At 31.6% G+C, this 27,041-nt stretch overlaps 1 protein-coding gene across 9 annotated transcripts in view; it reads left to right on the forward strand.

Annotated features, from left to right (window-relative positions):
* LOC110995748 (high affinity cAMP-specific and IBMX-insensitive 3',5'-cyclic phosphodiesterase 8) overlaps positions 1–27,041 on the forward strand; it is a 117,352-nt gene that overhangs the window by 83,874 nt on the left and 6,437 nt on the right. For all 9 annotated transcript variants that reach the window (XM_022263053.2, XM_022263057.2, XM_022263055.2 and 6 more), the window contains 5 exons: positions 7,417–7,476; positions 23,338–23,395; positions 25,550–25,717; positions 26,046–26,248; positions 26,554–26,737. In XM_022263053.2, the coding sequence (XP_022118745.2) occupies positions 7,417–7,476; positions 23,338–23,395; positions 25,550–25,717; positions 26,046–26,248; positions 26,554–26,737 (673 nt within the window). The remainder of the gene's footprint in view (positions 1–7,416; positions 7,477–23,337; positions 23,396–25,549; positions 25,718–26,045; positions 26,249–26,553; positions 26,738–27,041) is intronic.

Raw genomic sequence — 27,041 nt, forward strand, 5'->3', positions numbered from 1 at the left:
TGTAGCTGATAACGATTTTAAATTAGAATGAAACTCTTGGCACGTTATTTTTAAAATCTACGGCTCAAAATTTTGCGCGCTTTTTGAAAACGGGACAATTTTGCGTCCCAGAGTTTATTCCGGGGACACCGGGACTCGTAATTGGAAAAGGGGACAGTCTAGTTCAAAACGGGATGTCTGATGACGGGATGTCTGATAACGCAAATCATTACGAAAAAAAGATGGAACGCCATCACAAAATTCCTATTGTGTAATATATTTTGTAATTTGAATCGTATAATCAATGTGATATACGATATTTTCGTTTGGCTCTTTGTCAAGTCAAGAAAAATGTAATAAAATATTAACCGATTCCCCTTCCTGCGATAAACATTCGCCAAACAAATTTCCTGTGCCGTATTGCCTGTAATGAGGAAATGGGAGATGTATTGAATTTTGATTTTATTTATATTTCGTGTTATTTATTTTCCGGGCTTTTCAACCTTCAATACATTTGTTAGGACGGTATAGTAGACTCCAAACTATAATTCCAATTTGTGTACCTCGACACTACGGGCCCTGTGAGAAGATTGAAAAGGACAAAACTTTTTAATTAGTGTTAGTGCATGTAAGTGGTAAGTGAAATAATAAAACACAAGAACAGAACCTCTTACCCGTAATAGTCAGTGTCATTGGACATTCTTATTCTATCCTTAGTAAATTAGGTTAGACTTAAATTACTTATTAGTTTGAAGATAGGCAAGATCGTAATATTCATGTGTCTCTGCCAAGACATCATAATATTAAAGAAAATTAGCCAGTGCTAAGATATATATATATATACGAGTATATATGAGATTTGCTGTGTAAAGGAAAGTTAATCGTAAAGAAGACGACGAAAATTATCTCGTGATATTATATCCTAAACTTGGTTGGGTATTGAGTACATACTTTTCTGCTTCTGTTCCATTCTTATTCTATATTATGAGCCAACAACGCCTACGTGTAGTCTTTTTTGTCTCTTAGACATGCCAGTTTCCTGACTACATTTTTCTATCTTACGAACAAATGTTCAATACGCGAAAGCCGAAGTTCGAACACTCTACCCTCACGTTTGATGTCTAAGCTAACAGTGCTAAGAAACTTGTATTATCACTTTCTCATTATTAAATATTTTTTAAATTAAATTTTGCTTCTAATTACTTTACTCTGGGAATCCAAACTTTCCGGCTTCAATTACTGTAAAGTTAAAATCTCATATTTTGGGGCTGTGTCATAATAACGTCAAAACTTTGACGTGTACAAAAGTTAGCCATCCCCTTTTCGTCAAGGCACGGGTCTGCAAATTAAGAGTGATGGACAATTTTCGGATTATACATGGCAAGTTCGTAGATTTAATCCTTTTATGAGGCTTTGATATTTTAAACCTAGTTGAGGTTGAGGTGTTAAATAAATAAATAACATAAAATCATTTATTTCAGACCTATTAATAAGTCCATATATTGTTAGTATAGTAATACCTATAACTATGTTAGCAAAATTATTATAAACATTTAAATACATAATTCATAAGTCTACGTTGATTCGAGCCACCAGGCACATGGGCATGAACCCACCCTATAACCATTAGGATATTGTTGGTACTCGCACGAATCCTACGCATCAGTGAGGCTGTCCGTTTGCAGATGATTGATGAAAAGTCATTTTTGAGATTGATTAAATAGTGTTAGTACAATAACCTTTTTTCGAACCAAACCTTACATTAATTTCTTAATGATCATGTCTGTGATGAATTCATTGATTTTAAGAAATCTTATAAGCCTTTTATTACAGATACTATTAAACTTAAATACTATTATATTTCTATCTCAATCTTTTTAGATATCTGTCTGCCCTTTATCGACAAAGACTTGCAAATCCTGCCATTCTTGTAAGCACTGTGCCACCTGCTGCTTTCTTATTTATTATTATTATAAATCAAATAATTTATTCCAATTAGACCACCTTAAATGGAACGTTAACTTTGGAACGTTCCTCTCGCCACCAATGAAAATTTCATTAAAGTTTTTTTATTTTTTCCTGTAATCTGCAACCTCAGGTTTCTTAAACCTGTATTCTTTATTTTGTCTATTCTATTCTTCCCTATGTACATCGCCATCCTCGTCTGACTAACTCCCTTTCCCTCTAACTTAAAAAAAATTTTGGTTATTATGTAAAAATGGGGGAGGCCTTTGCCAGTGGGCACACAGAATCAGTTATCATAGACAACAAAAAACAATAGCTATAATTATATTGATTCTGATATAAGGCTATAAATAAATAAATAACACCTGTCCTGAATTGTTTTTAAATCTTCAGGTAAATTGCCGTGATGTAGAAGATATTTTATTAAAAAAACAGTTGAACAAAATTTTATTCCAAAAATAAATTAAAATTAATTTAATAAAAAATATCAAAATTTTGATAGGCAACTTAGTACATACATATATATTCTCCTAATTACTAATATACATAAAAATTCGGTTTTTAGCAAATAACCGATGAATGCACTAATCCTGCAGCCGGATCTTAGACTATTACTTTTATTAAACCACAAAACCAACGTCTTAAGCAAAATAATACATTATTATAATTAAGTTTATGAGACCACTGAGTGCCGCAGGTTGGGAAAAATATATATAACATACATTTCACACTTTCACCGACCTAATATTGTTACGCTCAGCTAACAAAGTCTTTGTTCTGTATGTTTATGATACTTGATCATATCAAGACACCAATCTATTAGGACAGACGCCATTGTTCATAGACAATGTCATTTTGAAGTAGTTTCATGCAATTTAATATGTATTCTTGGCCATTAAGGCTTTTCAAATCAATAACAACTGGCTGGAAATAAAATAAAATATGTTTATTTTGGAACATGGTGGTATCACTTATTCCACGTCATTAAATTCGAACCTGTTGGCATCCCTACTCATCGGCAGAGAAGACAGAGGGTGTTGGCCGAGAGAAAAGCCGGCGTAAAAACTCTCGGTACTCTTTTTAAAAAAAAAGCAAATCATCAAACAATTCTACAATATTTAAATTTCTAACGAAATATTGACAGATTTAAAAAGAGTGTTGATCTAGTGGCTACAGCGTAAGACTCTCTTCTTGAGGTCGTACGTTTGATCTCCGAGTGTGCACCAATTACTTTCTATGTGCGCTTTTAAAATTCGCTCGAACGGTGAAGGAAAATTGTGAGGAAACCGAGGCTTGCCTTAGATCCAAAAAGTCGACGACGTGTGTTAGGCACAGGAGACTGATCACCTACTTGTCTATTAAATTACAAATGATTATACAACAGATACAGAAGCACCATTGATATATTTATTTATTTGTGTACTAGCTGACCTGGCAAACGTCGTCTTGCCAAACTACTACCTTTAACTCAGCGCCATCTGTTAGAATTGTATCAAATAATAAACAAATGTTAATGTTATCGTAATTTTAGTAAGGATGCCTATTTTTTTGAAAATGAAATATAGCCTATGTCACTCAGGAATGATGTAGCTTTCCAACAGTGAAAGAATTTTTCAAATCTGCCAAGTAGTTTCGGAGCCTATTCAATTCATACAAACAAACAAACAAAAAATCAAACCTTTCCTCTTTATAATATTAGTATAGATGTATATTCTCCTTACATATGAAATTGGCGTTTTGTCGTACTGGCCACTTTGATTTTATTATTCCTGACCTTAAGTAGAAGCATTTTATGTGACAGTAACCATGATAACATCTGTTTAATTTTTTCATATAAAAATAAACACTAGTTTTTCATATCCGCTGTAAACTTACGTTATTAATTTTAGTATGCACAAAGCCTAGCTTTAAATAGTTTACTAAGCAATTAAGTTTCCATTAACTTACGTTATTGTTTGTATTTCCTCAATATGTAAATGGTTAGAGCAAGTTTATAACTTTATTAATTGCTCCGGACCACAATGTCGGACATAATTTAGTTGGTAAATCTGTCGAATCACGGCTCCAACTCAAAACAGCTCCAAATTATATCGTTCTTAACGACTTGAATGTATCCGAAGTAGTATTAAGAAAGCGCATGACTTTGGACCCCTTTAAAATGATATTACATACATGGTGATGATATTATATGAATACTGTAAATGATATTGTCTCAGTTTCCAGTAAGTAACAGCAGGTTAGGTTTTTTTTATTCTAAGTGGCGTTGGTTAAAGCTTAAGAAGTTGTACCTTCTTCCATTCACAAATCATGATGTTTTAATTAATTTCTTAGGGAGTTAAAAAGCATGCGCCATAACATTATTGTATTGTAATTATTTAGCTGTTTCAATTTGGAGCTGTGATTCGAGAAACTCTAAGTTTCACTATAGTTTATTTATTAATTTTATAAGTACTATTACATTGATTATGTACGACACAGTTAGTTACAGCCTTATATGACAGTTTATAATCGGTTTACGACAAAAATATTCGTCAAACTGATCTCTTTTTTTTTATCATTTTTATTGATTTTTTAATTAACCTTTTAAAATTAATAACATCGTGTATAACTAGAAACTAAAGAGAATACTAAAAAAAGAAAGCTTTATTACTTTTTTTTTAATCCGTATCTCCGATAAATATAAATTCGGTTGAAATGTGTAGACATTGATTGAGAGCCTGACCTAAATACACAGGACCTTCTCGTTTTTGGGACAACTCTTTCGATATTACGTCCCTTGGTGACTTAATGACGGACGGAGTTGAAATCTGGTCATTTAGACGTGTCAAAATACCTTATATCAATTAAGAATATGAACTATAATGGTAAAATGAAATTTAAGGAAGTCATTTTGTAGTTGAGAAAATAAAAATATTAGTTTTATTAGACGTTAAATATACCTAAAATCAAACTTAAAATGACTTTATTCATATAGGTTATTAAGTACACTTATGAACGACAACAGAAAAGATGTAACATTTACTACCAGTTCTCAAGTCAAAGGCGTAGACAAGAACTGGCAGGAAAATCTCCGCTACTCTTTTTAATCGCTTGTTTTGAATCATAAGGCTTAAACGTAAACTAGAGTAAATCTATCCCAAGGATTAGTGTCATTTAACGAGAGTTTATTCAGTGATAATTGTCTAATTTCGTTTGGGAGTTGGTTGTAAAAACTAATACGATTTTATTCCACATAAGGAGTGGTTTATCTTCTGGAGTAGTAAGTGATGGATCTAGATTAGATCTTTTTCGAGTATTATTCTGATTAATTTATTTTGTTTTAAAATCGTTTATAACCAGATAGTGTCATAATATTTAATTCCTTAATGTTATATAAAGTGTATTGTCTATGGTTAAATCACGTTATTTTCTATCTTATAAGAAAAACTGTTATCCCACTTGAAATCAAAATCTCTTTATATTAAATCCTCAAATAAATAAAATGATTTTATTATTTATTTATTTTTATTACCATAAAAAATAATTGGATTAGTTAGTAGTATTCTGTTAAAACAACGAATAATAAAATGTATATTTAAATTTTGAACATGTTTTGATTGTAAATTTAAACGCTTACAGTTTCCATGTTATTTAATAATGTAGTTTGACTGTTTCCATTATAACTCGTAATATGATTAATTCCATTACGAACATCAAAATAGCCGGTGACGGAAAAGTATTAACACGCGCGATATACAAGTTTGGGACATAAGTTCTATATAACATATATTTTTTATTTTGCTTACTATATTAAATAGTTATATTATAGTAGATACTTCCCTATTTTTAATAATATATTAAAAATAGGGAAGTATCTTCCATACATATTTCCCCAAGTAGTGTTTCGATAGAAATTGTTTGCTTCAGCACCTGACAACATCCTTTTCTTTCTTAACCGCCCTTCAAAGACACCAAAAAGGATGATATTATTATCGTACTATCAGCAAAAGTATCTAAAAATAAAAAATTTCCGATCTCTATTATTTGCCATACAGTTTAAGGGCTGTTTTTTGATAAATTTATATCTATATTATATTATATTATATTATAATACAGCTAATAATAGTTACGATGTTCTAACAACTTTGTCTTAGAATTTATTTTATATTTTAAAGGATGATTTTTAGTTTGATTTTTGGCGATTTTTGGCGTTGATTAATTTCCAAATATAAGTGTCTAAGCTCTTTCAACGATTATTTGTAAGTGTAAGGCTTTAGTACTCCAAAATACGCTCAGCGAAAGCAACAAAAATGTATTAATAAGGAATTCATGTATTATATGATATATATAACACTGCGCTCTGCGACCTAAAACGTACATTGTCCTCCGAAACATGAAAGTTCCACCGTTCCACGTCCTGTGCCACTTCCTGCCAGTTGCTGGCTTTCAGTTGCAATACGATTTCATTTTCGAATTATAAATCAGAAAGTATTATTTTCGTTTAAGTAATGAACTATTTATGTGTTTATTTAATTATATAGAGTTCAAAAATAATGATTACCAGCCATGAAAGACTAAATGTTAAGGTCTACATGCTGCTGGTAGTACTTTTCATAAATCGATTTGGTTTATCTCCTGGTAAAGTTTTCGAGATGCCGAAAACATTCCAAGCGAAAAGTGTGAAGAGCTCTTTATACACTCGTTAGTAAGTAAAAGTTCAGGGTCACAAAGAAATTTTAAGACTTTAAGAATGAGGTTCATTTTTACGGCTGACACGTCACGAAGATGTGCAGCGTTTTTGTCGAAGAAAAGGGACAGAGCGTTTGAGACCGATTGAGAGAGAGTGTGAAAGGGAGATCGAGAAAAATACACGCTTTTAGTTGATGTATTCATTTAGTAGTTATATAAGAACTTTAGATGGCAATTCAGTCGCATAACGTTTTGTGCAGAAACGCAGATTTTTTATTGAAGTTATACTTCTTCTGGCGCGATGGAGAAAAATGATGAGAGTGAATTTTTACGTTGCGTACACACCAACACCTAAATTCGACATCGTAAAGTTAGGTTTAGGTGGCATAGAAATCGATAACTATGTTAAAGTTAGTAAATTCTAGTATTTAAATATTTAGAACACGTGTTTCGTAACAGTACAATTAAACAGTGTGAATAAATAAATATAATTTTGGTGTTTGTAAATCAATTTCATATACGACGGTGATAGTATTTACTAATAATTTATTTATTTAAATATAATCTTTTTGATTAAATTTAATATTTATCGTTAATCACTACTATATTTTAGTTATTTTTTTTCCTTACGCCAAAGAAGTATAACTTCTAACGCGTGTACATAAGTACACACACTCTTTTTTATTAATATTATCATTAGCACGAACATTGGACTGTGTACTTTGTACGCACGCACTTTTTTAATTAAAAAACATCTTTTTCTGACATGATCTTTTTAATTATAATTAAATATTTTTGTTTCAGAGCAATACGAGGGCTGAAAAACACACAACACACCGTTTTGATTGCAGTCGTTAAAAAAAGGTAAGTGTTATCTTCTGTTTCTAGCGATACATAATCACATATATGAAAAACATTTTTATCGTTCTAAAATGATTTAGTACTCGATTTCAAAACCCTACTAAATGCCACTTTATATTTATAAGACAATGGCTAATTGAAACGAATCCCATCTATTCAAAAACATTTAATTTAGTACAATAGAGTATTTAATATTCAGTTATGAGTCTAATTTTAAAGCAATAACATAAATCGTTTTAAATAAAGATAAGTAAAAAACTGACAATTTTCCGGTAATAAAATACCAGCTGAAGAATGTTCTAATAAAGTGGAATAGAGGCGTGGGTGACAGAAGGCATGTGTGATGTATATCGATGTGCGAAATTAGGTCAAGGGTGGCTACCTTCGTCGAGTCTTTTAAGATGAATCTTAAATTTATTGCACGATTAATTAATTCGTTACTATGCCCGTGAATGGACCACTAAAAACTAGATAGTTTCTTTCTTTCCGTACTACTTTCTTATATATATATCTATGTCTCCCTGTCTCTCTCTCAATCGCTCCCTCCCTTATCTTCGACTTAATGTAAATCGAGTTGAAGAACGTAGCAAAAAATATTAATATCCCTAAAAATCGATATTTTGCTAGAAATAAAAAACTAAATTAATAAAGGCTTTGTTACACATGGATAATTTATTATTCTAACCATGGATGCTTTGAATTCGATAGACCAATGACCAATGTACAGTTTGCCAACCAGTGGACTGTGAAATGTGTTGTTTAATTTATATGTATTTCACGTCAGAAGTATCACTATAGTAGTGTATGTATAAGCAAGCTGCACTAGATAGCTAAATATATGAAAGAGGTCAGTACCTATGGATTACTTAGCCCTACAGATGCAACACATATATAGTAAATATATAATAAGTACAGGATGTCTTCACCAAGATACCTAAGGTATCTGACAGAGCCTAGGATCAAAGGTAAAAAGCTATGAGGCACCACTATAACTAAGGGCTTGAAGAAGCCTTCACCACTTTGAGAGGAAGTGAGAAATTAATAAGACCGGGCAATATTAGGTATTATGAAACAATATCTTTTACCTATTCATACATATTTATATATTATAGCTATTAGTGTATGGCACTCTTTCAGCTGTTAAAATTTAGAAATTACGTGACCTAGTATATTTATATAGACATATATAAACCTTAATGTTCAATTGAAATCTGAACAATGTATCTTAGATATACTTACAAACATAGAAATTCATTTGCATAGTGGCTATTTTTCCAACGGTCCTGCGTATTAAATGTATTAGGGTCTTTTAATTATAAACGCATATACTATTAAAAGAGTGCTACTATTATAAGAGTTTGCACGAAGTTATAGCAACAGAACTTCTAAACTTAGCCAATATCGCCCGCAATCATTGACTTTTACTTCTTAGTTCTTATGATTGCAATCAGATCATTCATTTATATCTTTATTAGAAAATTGTAAGTGCTTTTAATTAAAGCATATTTTAATCCCTCTTCAACAAGCTCCAATAAGAGTCTTGAGAAATATTTTTTACCTTAAATTCATAATACGTTTTGATTTTAATATTTTTTTTTTAAATTTAATAATATTATGTTTTATTATGGTACAGTATTTTTTTTATAAAGACTCATTTAAATACCACTTTTAACTTTACTCAGAACAAATACTTGAGTTTATAATTGCAACAACAGTTATTTAAATTTTCCGAATTTTCCTACTTACAAAATTATTTTCAAAACAGATTCCAAAGAATCTTATTTATTGTTGTAAATGTTATATGTGAGAAAAATAAATAAATATTACATATTTATACTTTTAATTTTGTACAGACAAACCCGGATTTACAGGACAGGCAGATGTATTTTAATGCAAATGTTTTTTTTTATTCTTACAAAAAAATCAACTTATAACCTGAAGCTCCACATTTTATGCTGTATTTATGTAGTAACTTTGAAATGGCCCATTAAAACGTGCTTCCTGGCTGCACTTTCCATATTAAAAAGCAAGAGTTCTATAAAACTAGTTACTACCTAGACTTATTTAAAAACGCTGCAATTTGCATAATGCCTTCTAATACGTTTTCTGTTAGCTGCGACTTAAAGTAAACATTCTTTGTTCAGCATATTTTAGGTAACTATGTTAGGTAGGTATGAGCGATTTGGAAATACTTAGTAGCTGTAGGTAATTTTGGAGGTTGTTGGAAAGATTAAAAAAAATGAAACACGATTGTCGAAGCAGTGAACTTCTTTCTTCGTCTTTAATCGTTTAAAACAAAAACTTATAACTGACATGCAATTAAAGTTAGTGGGGTAGTAGTTCATGGGTTCTTAAAACTAAGTGACACATATTTTATATATATAAAAGCACATATACATACTTAATTGACGTTTTACAATTATTTGTCTACAAGTTTGCGCTACTAATTAACGTAAAGTAATATATATATGTAAATTAACTAATGTTAGATTATGTCACTCAGGTGGTAGTCTACCGGGAACTAATACTAACAACTAACTTTTCTAACAAGGCCAACAACTCTAACAATAACAACTTCCTTGATATGTCAAAACCATTTTTCTGTAATTCTTAGCGAACTTCGAATCATCCAGTTTCAAAATTGTTTAACAATTTTACAGCATTTACCATCTTGCATTTTATTTCGCTTCGATAAATAATCTTATTTAGAGAAACAATATCATCTGACACGAACAAAGTATTGGATCTGTTTTATTTGTGCGACATTTTTGCCTTTCGCTTCTTTGACAAGACATCTCTGAAATGCGAGAAGCGATTGTACTAAAGGTTACATCAATTTTTTTTATTTTTTTTTCCTATAATCAGAAGTTTTATGTAAGTCGCCAGTAGTTTTTAGACGTTTATTTAAGGTCCTATGTCCCTATTTACTGCTTCTGCATCCTTCTGGGCATCCATATGATTAAGTCATATTAATTCATCCATCCATATTCCATCATATTGGGCAGATCATTTAACCTCAGTCCAGGTCATCCCAACGTCTTCCGTCTTTGAAATGGTGCGTTGTTGCCAGGTCTAGGTTTAGGTGGACACGTTTCCTTGACGTGAACCTTGACAATATGACTTGGATCCCTCCGATGCACCTAAGTTTTAGATGTTAATTTCATTGACATTATTTTAATGATTAGTCTTATCCTACCTTCCTACCACATGTAAAGTGCTTAATAATCGTGACGGCACTTTTTGTGTCTTCCATCTGAACGATCAGAGTTCCTGTTCCCAGTCAAGCCATATTATAATTGACTTCATACTTTACGTTCAGAAAAAACTTTGCCATATAAAACCTATAATCAAATCATTATATATGTTTTAATCCAAAGTTGAAGAACTTTACGATCAAATACATTATTCGAATGGTTTTATATTCTGACTTTAGTGTCAATAATTTCTCACTCTCGATGCGTAATAACTTCGTATCGTAAATACTGTTCGTTAACGTCATTATATTTTATGTTTTTGTGTTTTTATTAAATAAATTTTAATGTCCAGACATCTGGTTATTTATGAGGCTAAAACATAGGTAACAATTGTTTAATAAATACAAATATATTATAATAAATAAAGCTTCTTTAATAAGATACTGTTAAAAAAATTACATATCAAGTGGGTGTTAGTTTTGTAAGTTTACTCTTATTTGTTATTTCCGTATCTTTGTGATCTGTAGCCTTTCCCTTACCCAGAAGGTACGGACTTCGCTGAACTTTCCTTTTGGATCTGTTCTTAGCTCCTCCATACATTTCTCTCCAGGAACCTTAGGTTTTCCTCGGGGGGACCTCCAGCGGGTAGCTTCAGTCCATCTTTTGTCTGCGCACATTGCAATACAAATATATAAATTCTCAATCTCATTACAGCAGATTTTTTACAGATTACAAATTGGGGATTCCTTCCTTTTTAATATGTTACGTAAATTAGTTTGATATATCATCCGAATACCAATTGAGATGAAGGAGATTATTATTATTGGCAATGTTTTAGAAGTATGTACTGCAATGTCTGTTACTTTATTATAAGTATTCATTTGTGCAATTAATATGTTTAAAAACAGTTCGTTTATTATTCGTACACGTTTTTAATATTATTATTTTAACATTAAATATTGTATTAAAGCAGTCTTTGCGTAGCGGCTTCAGCGTGCGACTCTCATCGGTCATAGATTCGTGCCCCGGCTGTGCACCAGTGGATTTTCATTCTATGTACTTATTTAACATTCGCTCGTACGGCAAAGGAAAACATCATGCCTTAGTCGAAGGCGTATGTCAGGCACAGCAAGCTGATCACCTACTTGCTTAGTAAAGATTGTAAGGCCTCTGTTTTTTATTTTAATGTGGTATTTCCAAAGCATCACACATTACCTAAATTCTCAAAACTTACGTGGAAATAACTCGACATGTCTTAAACAAAGTTAAGTTTGAGATAAACACGTAATTCATTTAAAAATACATTTATTATTTACGAGTACAACTTAAACAAAAATATAATCTTTAAAGCTTCTCTTAAAGCATAAAAGCGCTTCATAATCCACACGGACATGAAAAAGTTATTTATCTCATAAAATTTTGACGCAAAACAAGCAACACGTTTCGGCTTTTGTACGACCCATAAAAACGATTTATTCGCGATAAACAGTTGCGCAGATTTCGATTTTGATTCAGCGGCCATCTCGGGATTTACATGGCTGTTTATGTTAATTCCTTGCGTACATTATTGCCTGGATGATTCGTAAATCGAGTGCCATTACAGGATCGGATGTTTCGAAAAAGAATTCCAAGTGTAAAAATATTTATTTACAAAAATACACACATTATAGTATTAAGGCAATACGATAATGCCAAAATTGTATAATATTAAATATGAACATATTATACACAACATCGCTACTGTGATGTAACTCTAAGAGCATATAAATATAGTGTCGGAGACAGCATTTAGTAAGCACAACGTCTTTCTTAATGGGGAACTGTGTAACAGACTGTTTCTGGCTGTGGGCAAACAAACTTTACCCTAACACATATCCCATAGATACTCAGAAACCGAGTTCTTGAACACTCGGATTACTTTATGCTATCTTGACTAATTTCTTATTAATGTTTAACAACTAAGCACCACAACTCCATCTGAGTCTTGGCATCAAATTGTGTCTAGGATGATTTTCTTGCCGGATGAGATTGATTTTTTAACGACCTACATAGTTGCATTGGCGATGCTACACTTCGTTGCAGTAATAGAAATACTGGCGTCTTTGTCGCTTTCGAGAGAGTTATTTTCAGGCAACCACTGTCAGAACATAAAATAAAATAAGTACAAAACATCTTAAGACATAAAATTACATAGACAAAACAAAGCAATTAAAACATATTAAAAGGAAGAATGTAAAAGGACACAAGTAAAATAAAAAGTTATTCACAAAAACTTCAGATCGGTTCCTACAAAAGTTAGGGCATTGTCACCAGTAATATTTAACTGTATATTGTAAACTTGATAATTCACAATGCACTTTGAATTGTACAAATCTTATGCAATATCTTAATCAAACAAGCCTTTTGTAATAAATAGCAAATAAAGGCTTATTCTATTAATGGACTAGGTTCTATCGATTTAAAAGTAATCAACTCCATAATAACATTAGGTATACTGTCCTCAATTGAGATATTGTCCCAAGTGTCGTTCGGGAAATAAAGGGTAAAATGCTCCGTGATGGACGGATAATTAATTTTGAAACAATAAATTTCATTTGCAAGCTGGAGTTTCATGCTGAATATTGGTTATTCGCAGTGCTTTTTGAAATACAGATAAAAGTTACAGTTTCAAATTGTAAAATACGAATACAATTGTTCTTTCTTATTATATATATATATATATATATATATATATATATGTGTATATATATATTATTTATAGCCTTACCTATATCAGAATACAAAATATATGCACTATAACTATTGTTTTTCTTAATCTACGATAACTAATTCTGTGTGCCCACGGGCAAAGGCCTGGGGGACATGGGGCATGGGGGACCATTGTCCTCCATTTTTCCTTATTGTATATTAATCTCGTCCAGGTCTTTCCAGCCCTTTCCACGATTTAATCGGCCTACCTTTTAAATTGCCTACGTCGATTTCATTTATTTCATTATTAAGTCTTGGTTGTCATAGTGTTACAATTTTGCTCCATTTATCTGCTCCTCTTATAGTTATCCCATTTCCATTTTAGTTCTTTTCTTTTATATAGAAGGTCTGCAAGCCCTTTTTTATCTCTTAAATTCTTGTTACTTATTTTATCAATTCTTCTTTTCTTTATTTTACTTCTTTCCATGGCTCTCTGGGTTACGCTTAATCTTTCACATTCTTCGTTTAGTCCTAATATTATTAGTATTAAATGTTAGTTATTCATATAAGCTTGATAAATCAATACGGGATTTATTAAAAAAAAAAACACAACTTAGCAATCAATCTAATTAATTTAATTTATGAAAACATCAGTACATTGATATAAAGTAGTATATATATATAAGTGATCTATCTAATTATAGTATTTTAATTAAAGTAATATTTTATATCTTTATTAAAAACAGTGGCGCTACATCATTTTTTAGTTCTGCGCGTCAGATTACTGAATCGGTTTCATGATCATTGTCAGGCAACAAAGAAATTGATCAGACTCCTTTGCCTGACACACGCTGTCTACTTTTTGGGTCTATGGCAAGTCGTTTCCTCACGTTGTTTTCTTTCACCCCGAATTTTAAATGCACACAATGCACATAAAAAGTCCATTGAAAGTCGCTCAAACCTCTAGGCCAACGCTGCTCTTCTGTCTCTTAATAGCAAATTATATTTACGCTATGACGAAAAAAGACAATTGATTATTTAAAGCGGTGTATTTCGAATAAGTGAATTACACAGAACCAATAAGTGTATTGTATTATTATTAATTATATAAGATTTAATATGGAACATGGGGTAATGGTTGTAGCTCCTTACAAACATTGTGTGAAACAAAATCTTGGCGATTAAAAAGAGTGGCGGAGAGTTTATTACTAGTTCTACCGTTCTACACCCTTTTTTTGAGAACTGGCAGTAAATGTATAAATTAGAAGTATTTAATATATTTCCGTTTTGAAGTTCATAAGTGCACATTGTGCTACCTATATAAATAAATTATTTTGAATTTTAATTTGTAATAAAAAACTCTAACAACACTACATTTGTGTAAATTTAGTTTTGAACAAAATAAACCAAAATACAGGCTACATATTCCACATGAGCGATCTGGAACATTTTAATAAAACAAGTCACGTTATTCAAACATAGGATTTAACTGAAAGCAAACAACGTCAAAGGGAGTCAGTGGTGAAGTTACACACTGTTATATTGACGCACGTCAATTCACCTAAACAAGATTGATGTTTCTATAGCGGAATATATTAAACACTTTAAAAATATAAGTAAGGTCCTTTATATGTTTTTTCCCCTCAGACTCATAATTATGCTTTATTTCGTTAAAACGTATTGAATAATTTTTAATGTTTTTTTTTTGTAAATGTTTAATCTGAATTTTTTTTCAATAGTGACCTTAGCGTATGACTCTTATCTCTAGGGTCGTAGGTTTGATCCAAAATATAGACAACGTGTATCAGCTACAAAAGACTGATCACCTACTTGCCTATTAGAAATAATCATGGAATAGATAAATTAATTTGAGGCCTAGAACTAAAAGGTTGTACCCCCATTGGTATATACTATATTTTAATATATTTACAGTTTTCAAGGAATATAATAAATAAAATAGAATAGATATGCATACACTGTTAGAACTACGTTTTGTTTTGAAAAAGAGCCGGTGCCCGGTATCAAAGGGAGCCTCACTTTGACTCGAAACCTGTAACAATAATGACGCGTGTTTTTTCACGTCAAAAAATTGGTTTTAGGAAGAGAAGGTTTTTTCGAAAATCACAGAATTGATATAGAGAACATAGCCTTCTTTAATTATTTTGATTATATCCGTAACATTGTCTATGAAAATCAATAAAAGAGTAAATATTTCTAAATTTAATGAATAAAACAATTGCTAAAATTAAGGAGCTTTTTAAAGCTGCATTTAGTTTAGATACTTCACAACGGAAAGTTTTAATGCTTTAAGCGCGCGGCTCACAATCAGGAGGTCCAAGGTTGAAATACGCACTCGTTCGATAAAGGAAAACAGGTACAGACACCTTACAAACAGAGGTACAGAACACCAGGCATAGGTTATGTCAGCTACTGAAGGCTATCTTTTTTTACACATTCCTTATTATAAAAAAGTACACACCAACACACAGAATAGATACAAAATAGATACAAAAGTATGTAAGTAAATAATTACTTGATCGTGGCCTCAGCCACCAGTAATTATATTATAAAAAAATACTCAATGATAATAATCGTTATAATTATATACTAAATAAAACCTTAATTCATTCTTCTTTCTCAAGTTATAAATCAATCGATTAAAAAGAGAGGAAAACACAGTGCTCAACCCTTGCACTAAGCGTCAAAGCGTCAAAAAATACAGAAAGTATTAAATATTGTTTAAAACATTTGATATCCATATTGTGAGTCAAACATTTTTCGCAATTAAAATTCGTGGAATGTTATTTAGCTGATGTTTTTTGAAGCATGATATCTCCACGAATTTGTATACGGGTTTTACTCAGAAATGTTTACTTCGCTTTTCACAGAATGCATTTGTTATCACAACAATTTTTATTCAGTATTAAATTAGTACCTTATTTTAGTAGAATTAATTTTAAGTTATGAGTTTGTTACATAATACATACAAGCAAACATACTAATTCCATTAATTTTTTAAGTTTTTAATCATCCACATGGTATTGACATATATTTAACAAAAATCATTATCATAATATCAATAAATTTTTTACCACTCATAAATGAGGCCCCCTGTCCGAGAAAATGCCTCTTCCGACTTTTTCCACCCCATTTTATTTTGTGCAGTCGTCATTCAACTTTTTCCACCTACCCGTCGGCCATCATCCCTCCCACCATTAAAGTTGTATGTTACTTAGCATCAATTATTTTTATTTTTCTTATCAAAAATATATTCAGATGCTATAGATACTAAATGCTAGATTTATCCCGCAACTTAGTAATTGCAAGATTTTATGCAACTTCGTCCAAAATCGTTGTTAAATAAATTTATATAAATAAATTATACACTCAAGAGTATCTATTGTTAAGTGTACAATCATTTTTGTTTTCATCAAACCGATAGACATGGTAAGAGAACTTCATTTTATAATATACTGGATGATCCGGCTAGCTTCGTTCTGCCTTACAGTCTAATAATATCGTTGTTACTTTAGTTAAACATATTTTAGGATAAGTAACATTAATACAACTTTTTTTGCAAATACAGAAATGTTTTATTGCTTGCTATAGCGAAAGAAGAATGGCAGTTTCACACTCTCGATTATTGGTCTCTTTCTATTATTGCCTGGTTAAGCATCTCCCTATTCACTTCAAGATCCAAATTTAATGAACTGACACGAATTCGATGTAAAATAAAGCGTAGTTTTGTCAACAGATGGCACCACATGATGTTTGCATTCGTAAAAATAATTTATTTATTTGAAAACTTATCCGATATTTTATTACTTATTCTGTTATTCGGAGCGGAAAAGAAACCACCAAAAAGAGATAACTAACACGACTTTGTTTTATATATTTAGATAAGGGCTTTTTAGCCTTACGAGCTATAACCATGACCGCACTAACGAACAGTTTGTTGACACGAAAACTTTCGAAATCCCGAAACTACAAAGTTCTAACAGCTCCACGGCACGATGTAATTAAAGTTAACTTCACTTACATTTCGTTTCGGTAAATAAATGCTTCTGTCTTAGATAAAACAAGTCTATTGTACCTTTTAAATAAACAAGTTTATTTATTTTATTATAAATAACAGGTTTTACTGTTATTATCTATGCAAACTGAATAATCCAACAATTACTTTATATTATAATTAAATTCATTAAACATACTACTATGGTGTTGAATTTTTTATAGTAGTCTTCAAAACCATCGATTATAATAAACCATGGATTAAAATAAATTACAATATTTTATGACCTGAAGTTAAGTCGAAGTTACTACTATTGTATTATTCTTCAATTAATAAAGGCATTAATCAAATTCTACCATTTAACCAAAACCTTACGTACCAAGTCACCAAACCTAGTACATACCCAGTACTCACGAAATGTATCTATTTAAACATATTCTGTGAATAGTGACAATCCCTGTCATTGGTATACGACACGCTCCATTGGTTCGGAAACCTTAAGATTCCCGCTTAGTCTACTGATTATTTTCGTGACATTTAACAATCGAGGGATCTTTTCAGGAATTACCATTTTAAACTGACAACCGATTAGATTCGACCCCTGTTTGTGCAGTCAACCGAGTTTAAATGAATCGACGTCTTCTCTGAACGATAAGACTTAATGTTAACATTTTACCTTAAGAAAACATACTATTATAGAAACATACTTAACCATGATTATATTATTATAACAATCTATTACTTAATTACAATTTAACAATATTTACGGAGTTGTTTAGGACAGTTAAACGTATATTAATCAATGAATTTTGAAGGGACAATAATAAAAAAGAGAATCACGATAATTTCAACTAAATACGTTTTTAGTTCAATCAGGCAACATGTGAGGCAATAATCCGTTGCAACGCAGTTTAGGTATTTCAGGCTCTATCAAGCGAACAAAGGCTGACATAGCGCACAATAGAACCTAAATTGGTCATATGTAAAATGGAGCTTACGGGTTTACCGGTGACTGTAAAAGCTTTGATAAAGATTAAACCATGGTTTTAGTGTACATTCGATAATTAATGTGTCTCGTGTTTAAAACATAATATATTTTTGGTTAAAAATAATACTAAAATCTTTTCAGATTTTACAAGTTTCGTTACATGCGCTTTTTCGTAATGAGAATATAACATATACCCCGTGTTCATAATTAACTAATTGATTCGCGTTGAAACACATTAAAATATATTTATTTATTAATGATATTAAGCCCGTTAATTTCCAATCTTTACAAATCTAGAATATTCAATTTAAATTTTTATGGTTTTTCCTTGTTATTCTGTTACTAACTTCCTTCACCATTGATCGGAACCCCTTCATGGGTAAAAGCCTTCTTCAGGTTTTTCCAAATATCTGCATTTCTTTCTCCATTCGCTTCCTGCTAACGCTTATATATTTATCCACGTTATTTTAGGACGATCTCTTCTTCTTCCTCATGGTCCTTTCCATATAGTTGACTTTAAAGTTCACTTTTTATCTGGGCATCATGCCACGCCCATTTCTACTTCTGTTTTAAGGCATTATGTATTGTCTTTTGTCTTTTGAAAATTACTTATTACTATATGTATTTTTTTTAGTTCACTTATTTCTTTTTTTAACATTACCATTAACACTTTCTTTAATAATATTACTTTGTTTATTTGGTTACCGGAAGCATCTGTATAATTTTTACGTACAGAGCACAAATTTATGTTTTTCTTCACATTATCGAACTTAAATCAAAACAAAATCGTTGTCATACTTTATAATATAATATTTGAAAATAATATTTTAACAGAAATACATTATTAAGTAAAACAGCTCACATTTTAAAGGTTTTGAATATATTGTTGCTTTCAAAAACACGAATTCGGACGTATTTAAGACAAGGATCCATTCATTAGACCCTACCCTGTCCTTATTTCTCTGTGTCCTTTTCAACCCATGGTCCTTTAACCTTAACAATTGTAGCACACACCGATGAATAAATTCTATACGGTGATATTTATGTATATAATTTCTATGTAATTAAAAATATCGCTAGTGCATGTTGTAAAACGCCCTATTAAATTTTCTCTTAATTCAATGATTTGTATTATAATCCATTGAATGGCATGTTTGGTTAGGGTTACAAGTGCGTTGCCGGTCTTTGGGTAGTGGTACGCTCTTCTCTTGGCCCCTAGTAAAGGTTTGGAAGTACCTGGTTTGTCGGCTGGTTATATAAAATAGTCGTTCATGGCAGTATAAAATGAACTTACCGCGCGAAATAAAGTTGATATATAAATTTATAAGCCTGTAAAATTTCCACAATGGAAACGCAAGGCTATACCAGTCTATACCAATCAATAGACGAGAATCTCACTTCAGTGAGTTGGTTATTTTGAAAGAATTATATGTCTCAAATGTATTTAAATTCGTGTTTATAATAAATGGGGCTTAATTCCGTAAATAAAAACATTATTATGTGGTCGCTTTATCTAATGAGGTTTAAGTTAAGGTTAAGGTTTCTAATAGCCAAATCGGTGGTCAAAGTTCTTTTTGGATTTTCGAGATCTACTTCCCTGTCATTGTGTCGAGAGACTTTTACATCTCTTTTACTAAAAAGATACGTAAATTAAAATCATAATCATTCTTTTTTTGTAACTCGCAAGATACTTCGCAGAACCGTTCCAGGTATGGTTTGTATTTTTTGCGATTATTAAGGTATTGGAGCACAACCGAGGTTCGAACCTACGATTCAGATATGAATGACGCACGCTCATGGCTAATTACAACTACTACTGTTTGGGACAATCTCAGACAGACAATCAGAATTAGTTAGGATAACATTATTTTAATTTATAGTCGCATTGTAACTAACTATGTACAAATATTTTAACAAGACCCTGCCAAAAATATTCATAGCTCCATTGATAAGTGTTTACGGATCGAAACCCTTTTATATATAAAAGTGAATAAATACTTCTATTTCGTGCTTATTTATTTACAAACGTTTTCGACGTTATTGCTTTTTGCATATATTTAACCATGTTCGTATTATTTCTATCGTAAGTTTTCCACCTAATAATGATTTTAAGACATCCTTTAAAAAATATCAGTATTGACCTAATGCTTTGCAGCTGTCGGTTTTTTTACTCAAATTGTATATCAAATTCTGCTGTCTTACGGATATCGGATGCAATCAATGTAATACGGCTTTGTCTTAACAATTTGAAAGGGCAAAGACGGTCACTCTGAACAAAAAAGGTTTTATATAATCTATTATTTTGAGTGGAGTTCTTGTCACTCACACTTGGTTATATGTACAAGAAATGATCCCAGATGCGAAGATTATTTCTAGTTAATAAATACATTGGAGTTAGACTCCCTGTCTAACTCCAATGTTAGCTTAAATTAATTTAAGAACATTAGATACGTGAACATATAAAAATTCTAGAAAGTATCCTTCGAAAATATTTGTGAGAATATATACCATCTGTTACTAATTCAACGAAGAAAATATTATTCGTATTAGATTCATACAATACAAACACGGCACGGTACTGTTTACCAAATATAAGAAAAGCTATTCATAAAAATACGAATAAAACGAAGCTCCTTGCCAGTGTGTTTATACGATCTAATATTGCAGCTTCAGAGAAGTGAGAGAATCACTTTATTAATCAAATTGATATAAACTGTATTACTATTATTGAATGAATGAATATATTGAATTTTTTGGTGATTCTATTTATGAGCTACTAATGGACCTCGATAAAAAAAGGAAAAAGGTAGAAACTTAATAAATCTATGACAAAACCACACAGAATATCTCGTAAGTCGAAAAAAGCCTTTCGCTGAACGCCTAAATATGCGGTATCTCAAATTATTTCGACTTCATTACTCGAAAAAATGTTATGGTTATGTTATATAGTTTGTTATTGTTTATGTTATTTTAATTTTGTTTACGAAGTTTTGATAATACACATTTATACCCTAAACCCTAATTTCAAAAGGGAGACTGCTATATTAAAATACAATGTTGTCTTACTTAGGATTCCCCTAAATAAAAGCAATAAAATCCAAAATAAATATTCGGTTACCAGACTATATTAGAAATAGACTATATTAGAATGGATTAGCAATCAATTATTTTTGTCTTGTAGACGTGCTATGAATTTATTAATGAAAAATTATAAACCCGGCCTCTGTGAATCGAGCTTCCAGTAGTTAAATCATATGTATTTAGAAGTTCTTGTCAATTCTAGAGATTCGAGTTAAATAGATTCCACTGTATAAAAATTAAAATACAGTGATATATTTAATAAAGTCGAACACTTCAAGGAAAACACAGCCTTACACACAGATGTATATGTCAATATTCAAGGTGTTAAGGCATCATACATAAGGTAGAAGGCAGCTTGCCTTTATAGTAGGGATCGAGTTACTGCACTAATTAACTCCAAATGGGGGTATGTTTTGTTTGCTTAGAGTTAAGCTCGTAGCTCTAACTCCTATTACACAATCATGAGATCACTACATATACCTTGGATACTAGATTTTGTTATGTAACATTAATGTCAAAGTCAAAAATCATTTATTCATATAGATGACCCAATGTACACTTATGAACGTCCAAAAAAATAAATATACATTAAATGCTTCTAATTTAACATTCTGTCAGTTCTCAAATCAAGGACGTAGAACGGAAGAGAAAAACTGCCAATAAACTCTCCGCCACTCTTTATAATCCCCTAGTTTTTTTTCCACAACGGTTTTAAGGAGCTGCAACCAATACACCATGTTCCATATGACATCTTAAGTAATAATTAATAATAACGAATTAAAAACAAAGATTCGTCTTCTATAAGCAGGGGGCATAGTGACATAGGAGCACGCACTTACTTTCTCGAGGGAACAACGCACAAATACATAGTCGTAATAACTGACATCACCGCATATACGAATTCAAGTACGACCAGTCACCACAAGTAGGACCCGTTCACGAGTATAACGCATGGCCAGCCATCAGCCATATTTTAGGGAGAGAGATAACCCGAGATAACCCGCATGGACGCCGCCACATATAAACCGATAACAGTAGCCCTTATTTCCAAAAAATAATTAAGATTTTTGATGTTTCACTTGGAAAGCTCCTTAAAAAATACTTTTAACAGTAGGTAGTAGTAATACATTGTAACATTTAGCAAACATCATATGCTTGCATTGTCAGTTTTTGGCTTGTCCATCTTTGGACATAGGAATCTTTTATCCAGTTCCACTCCTGCCTGTCGTGGGCCAGGCGCGGCCAGGTGTCCCTCAGCAGCGGACTGCCACACCCAATTTTATTATAATTATTGTATTTGTGTATAAAAAATACTATTATATTCAAAAGTCTCATCAAACTTATAATGAACAAAAGTTGAATACAAATATTAATTTTAATGACAAAAGTTTTCTACGTATTTCTATAATCATTCCAATTAATAAATCTTCTTTGATCAAATATTATGAAAACAATTGTATATTGTATATCAGAACCTTTGCTTTTATGTTTTGTCTGTATCTTATCAGCTGTCATCGATAGAATTAAAGAAATATATAGAATTATTATACATAGGAGGACTCTAGTTTAATATGATAATTATTATAAATCAGTATTTGTTTCTAAATACTTAATACCATGGTTAACATTACATAAAAACCAAAATACATCATTACTATGTTTATTAATATGGTGCAGTACAGTATTTTACTTTATTTTTTGTATATTATTTATATTTAAAAATGCTAAAGATAAATTTTACTAGACTAACATTGTCATAATTACATTACAGTTTCTGTGAAACTGTTGTAAGATACGTCAATACAATTTTTTTTTAATAACTTTATATTTTATTTGTCTTCTTTCTGTTTCTATTATATGCAGATGTTTCCTAATAAATAAATGAATAAATATTGTTGCAGTGCGTACCTAAAGGATGATTTTGCTGTTCTACCATATTTGGAAGCAGGCTTCAACAGAGTAAGTAACATAACATTCACATAATATTAATAATATAAACCCTTATTCATGACAAATTTTTAATGACAAATAGTGCTAGGGAGTCCCCTTGTAGTGAGTAACTACATAACAATTAGTTAGTCGTACATGGTAAATGTTTAAAAAAGGGTTTGGAAAAAAGTATGATCATGTAAACTCTATATATAATAGAGGATAATCTAAAAAGAGTATTTATTGAATTCAGTTTTTATTATAAGCTATCTGTATCATTCTCGTAATTTGAGTAATATGTAAGCACTATAGGGGGGAAGATTGGGTGTTTGATTTTTTTATTTGTTGATTACGACGATAGTAATTATTTACTTTTTTAGACATATTACCCACACATGCTTTAAACGAAATACATTTTCGAGGATTCTTACTATAATTAATGAGTTCATCATTATTTTTGAGAGCTTTGTTTACTTTTGCTGACAAGAGGAAGGAGGGAAAAATAGCAGTAAATCTGCTTACGATTACGTAGTATTAACTAGAACGGCCCCACAACGAGAAAATAAAGAAAATAAAACTTTTAGTAGTGAAATAACGCCAATTATTATAAAAGCGCAAAATTAGCTAAATACCAAGAACCTACGTACGCCTCACTTTACTAAACCGCTGCGAAGGTTGGGCGAACCAAATCTTGTAAAGATGCAAGTGATAAGCCTATTGCTACAATGTGTCCCGTACGAATCGTGTAGTAATATGTAATGTTTAACCCCCATGACTAAGGATTGTCCTTTTTATTTTAATTGTTAAATTTGGATGTTGTTTTACCGGTTTAATTTTAAAATTTTCGTTTTTGTATATTCATAATACAAAACTACTGAAATGTAGTATGTGATACTTTTTCAATAGTATAAAGTAATTGTCGACGTGACATTGTAAATAAGATTGATGTTGTAGATAAGATTGATTTTTATTATTTATATGTTTGTTCGTTAAAAGTACAAATCCTTTTCTTTTATATGATTGATTTTTAGCGTTAAATATGCTATAAAAAGAGCATCTTTCAGTGCAGTTCTCGTAGCGAACGAAAACTTTTGACTAATTAATCTTACTCATATGTGCCTATTGTATCTAATTGACATGATTATCAAAGTTAAAACCTTTTAAGATTATTACCTTATTAAAAGGCGTTATGTCATATACTAGCTACGAAGCTACTCGCCATTTTGTAATACAATACGAAACTAATAAGCTTTTTTCTCGAGCACAAAAGATAGGAAAAATCAAAACGGCATTGAACCAGAATAAAATGACAAGGCTGACATGTATTGTTGCTTGTTATATGATTAGCTTCTGTCTCTCTATTATTTGAAGTTTCTTGTTCGAGATAATGGCTATTGTTCAAAGCCTTAAGTAAATCCTTTGTCGCTAATTAAACTTACATTATAAAAGTAATATTGTCCATGTATTTACTAAGATCAGATTTCATTAAGCTACTGCTGTATATAAAATAGAGTATACACATGCGGAGTAAGGAAGATGTTGAATTCGTGTATCAATGGTGAAATGTTTTGAGCATTGTTTAGACATACTTTGGAAATCGTTTCGCCATAAGTCAATTAGTGAGGGTGTGAACTGGTAAGACAAGTTAAATTTGCATGAAGAGCCCTCTAAGTAAAGTTTAAAGTTCCTTTGTAGGTTCCTTAACTTTGTCGTTCAAATTGAGTTACCATCAAAGATGTAATACGATGGTTTCCTTGTCAATTTCCTTAAATATTTTTTGATTCTTTGATTTTTAAACATGTTTTTCTTTATAAACTTTTAGTTTAGAAACTTAAACTCATACATTTAAACAAAACTTTTAACTGTTGTTCAAATATTTATTACAATATTTATAAAACACACTTCAACTTATTAAAACGTCTAAAATATGAAACCGACGCGGGCTTTTTATCAAGTTTGGCCACGCGTTGACTGTATTCAATTATAATAATAATGAAAGGTGTTTAACAATTATTTTTAATTATCCTTTAAGTGGCTGATACTTGTCTAGGCAAAATCAGTTCGCTTTTCATCTTCAACATTCATAAATAACTTTAGCTGCATACACAGTGTTCTTCGGATTCATGTACTTTAAAGTTATAACACACAAAAGGTTCGTGTTTTAAATTATTTATTTAATTTCAGGTAATGGTTGAAACACTGGGGTCTACCGCTTGGTGCGCTGAAGTGTTGCAGGCTCGGTCAGCAGCGGCAAGTGCGCGTGCGCAGGTCGCCGCCGTCACTGCTCTCGCAGCTGCTGCAGATCGCTGCAGGGACCTCGTTGCCGTTACTGACGACCAGCAGAGGGTGCTTGTGAGTACATATTTTGTATCATGGCGTTGGTAAAGTAAGGCGGAATATCTTCTCACTTCTATGACCCTAAATTCTAAAAATTATATATATTAAAAAGCCGGTAACGCACTCGCGAGTCTCTGGCATCGAGTCCATGGGCGGCAGTATCACTTAACATCAGATGAGCTTCCGTTAGCTTATAAAAAAAAATATATATTTTCATTACAAAATGTTAGCTCAGAGAAGACTTATAATAAAACCAAAATGTATTGGTTCAGAAATGACACACAGTAAAAAAGAGTTCACTACATTCCCATGATTTTTTTTATTGAATTGAAATTTATCTTAGCTCACAAATAAATCCTGGTGCCGGGTCGTCGGATGGAGGAATGATGAAGGGCCGCGATCTTTTGCGGAAACCATCGGAGGCGAAGGCCTACGGCTGGCTACGAGTGGAGCGAGGGACTGGGACGCACCTGTTATGCTCAGGCGGAGGGCGTCTCCGGACCCCGTTCTGTTGGCCTGCAAAGGAACTGCTGTATCGCTGACACGGTCGGTTTTTTAACTTTGTATTGAGAAAACATTTTGAGAAACAATAGTCGAACATTCAACGATTTTTCATCGCTGACATTATTGAAGAAATCTATGTTTTCAGTAATAAACAAAATTATCAATTACCGTAAAGAAAATCGGATTTTTCAGTACTTGGAAAAATTATTTAAATATTTCTTGTAACTCGTAACAAACTTTCAACAGTTTATTATCAAAGTTTCGAGTTAATAAGCTTATATATTTACTGAGATACGATTTTGTGATTTTCTAGTGTAATTTAATATCCTATCTCTTTGTTATTACAGAAGTACATCTCACATAGTTTTCGTCTGCGAACCCAGTAATATACCGGAAGTCGAGCGTGGGCGTGGTTCACTGCACTCCATCAGACGCGGTTCTCTCGATGTACGATCTGTAGCATCAGATGGCTTAAGACGTACATCGCTGGCTAAACTTCAAGGCCTGCCTTTAGAAGCTCCTATTACAAAGGTATAAATAACACTGAATCCTTATTTCTCTATCTCTTAACCCCAATAAAATATTAGACCAAGTATGTAGGCTATATCACTTTTTAACACTTGCTCGTACGGTGAAGGAAAACATCGTGGGAAACCGGGATGTGTTAGACCCAAAAATTAGACGGCGTGTCAGGCACAGAAGCCTATTAGATTCATATGATGCGCCATTGATTTATTTTAATTTAATTTTATCGATCGTATATAAACATTAAATAACGTGTTGAATTTATTTAGAAGTAGATGCATTGTAGATGCATTTATCAGATTTGGGAACA

Source organism: Pieris rapae, chromosome 1 (assembly GCF_905147795.1).
Source record: "Pieris rapae chromosome 1, ilPieRapa1.1, whole genome shotgun sequence".
NCBI lineage: Eukaryota > Metazoa > Arthropoda > Insecta > Lepidoptera > Pieridae > Pieris > Pieris rapae.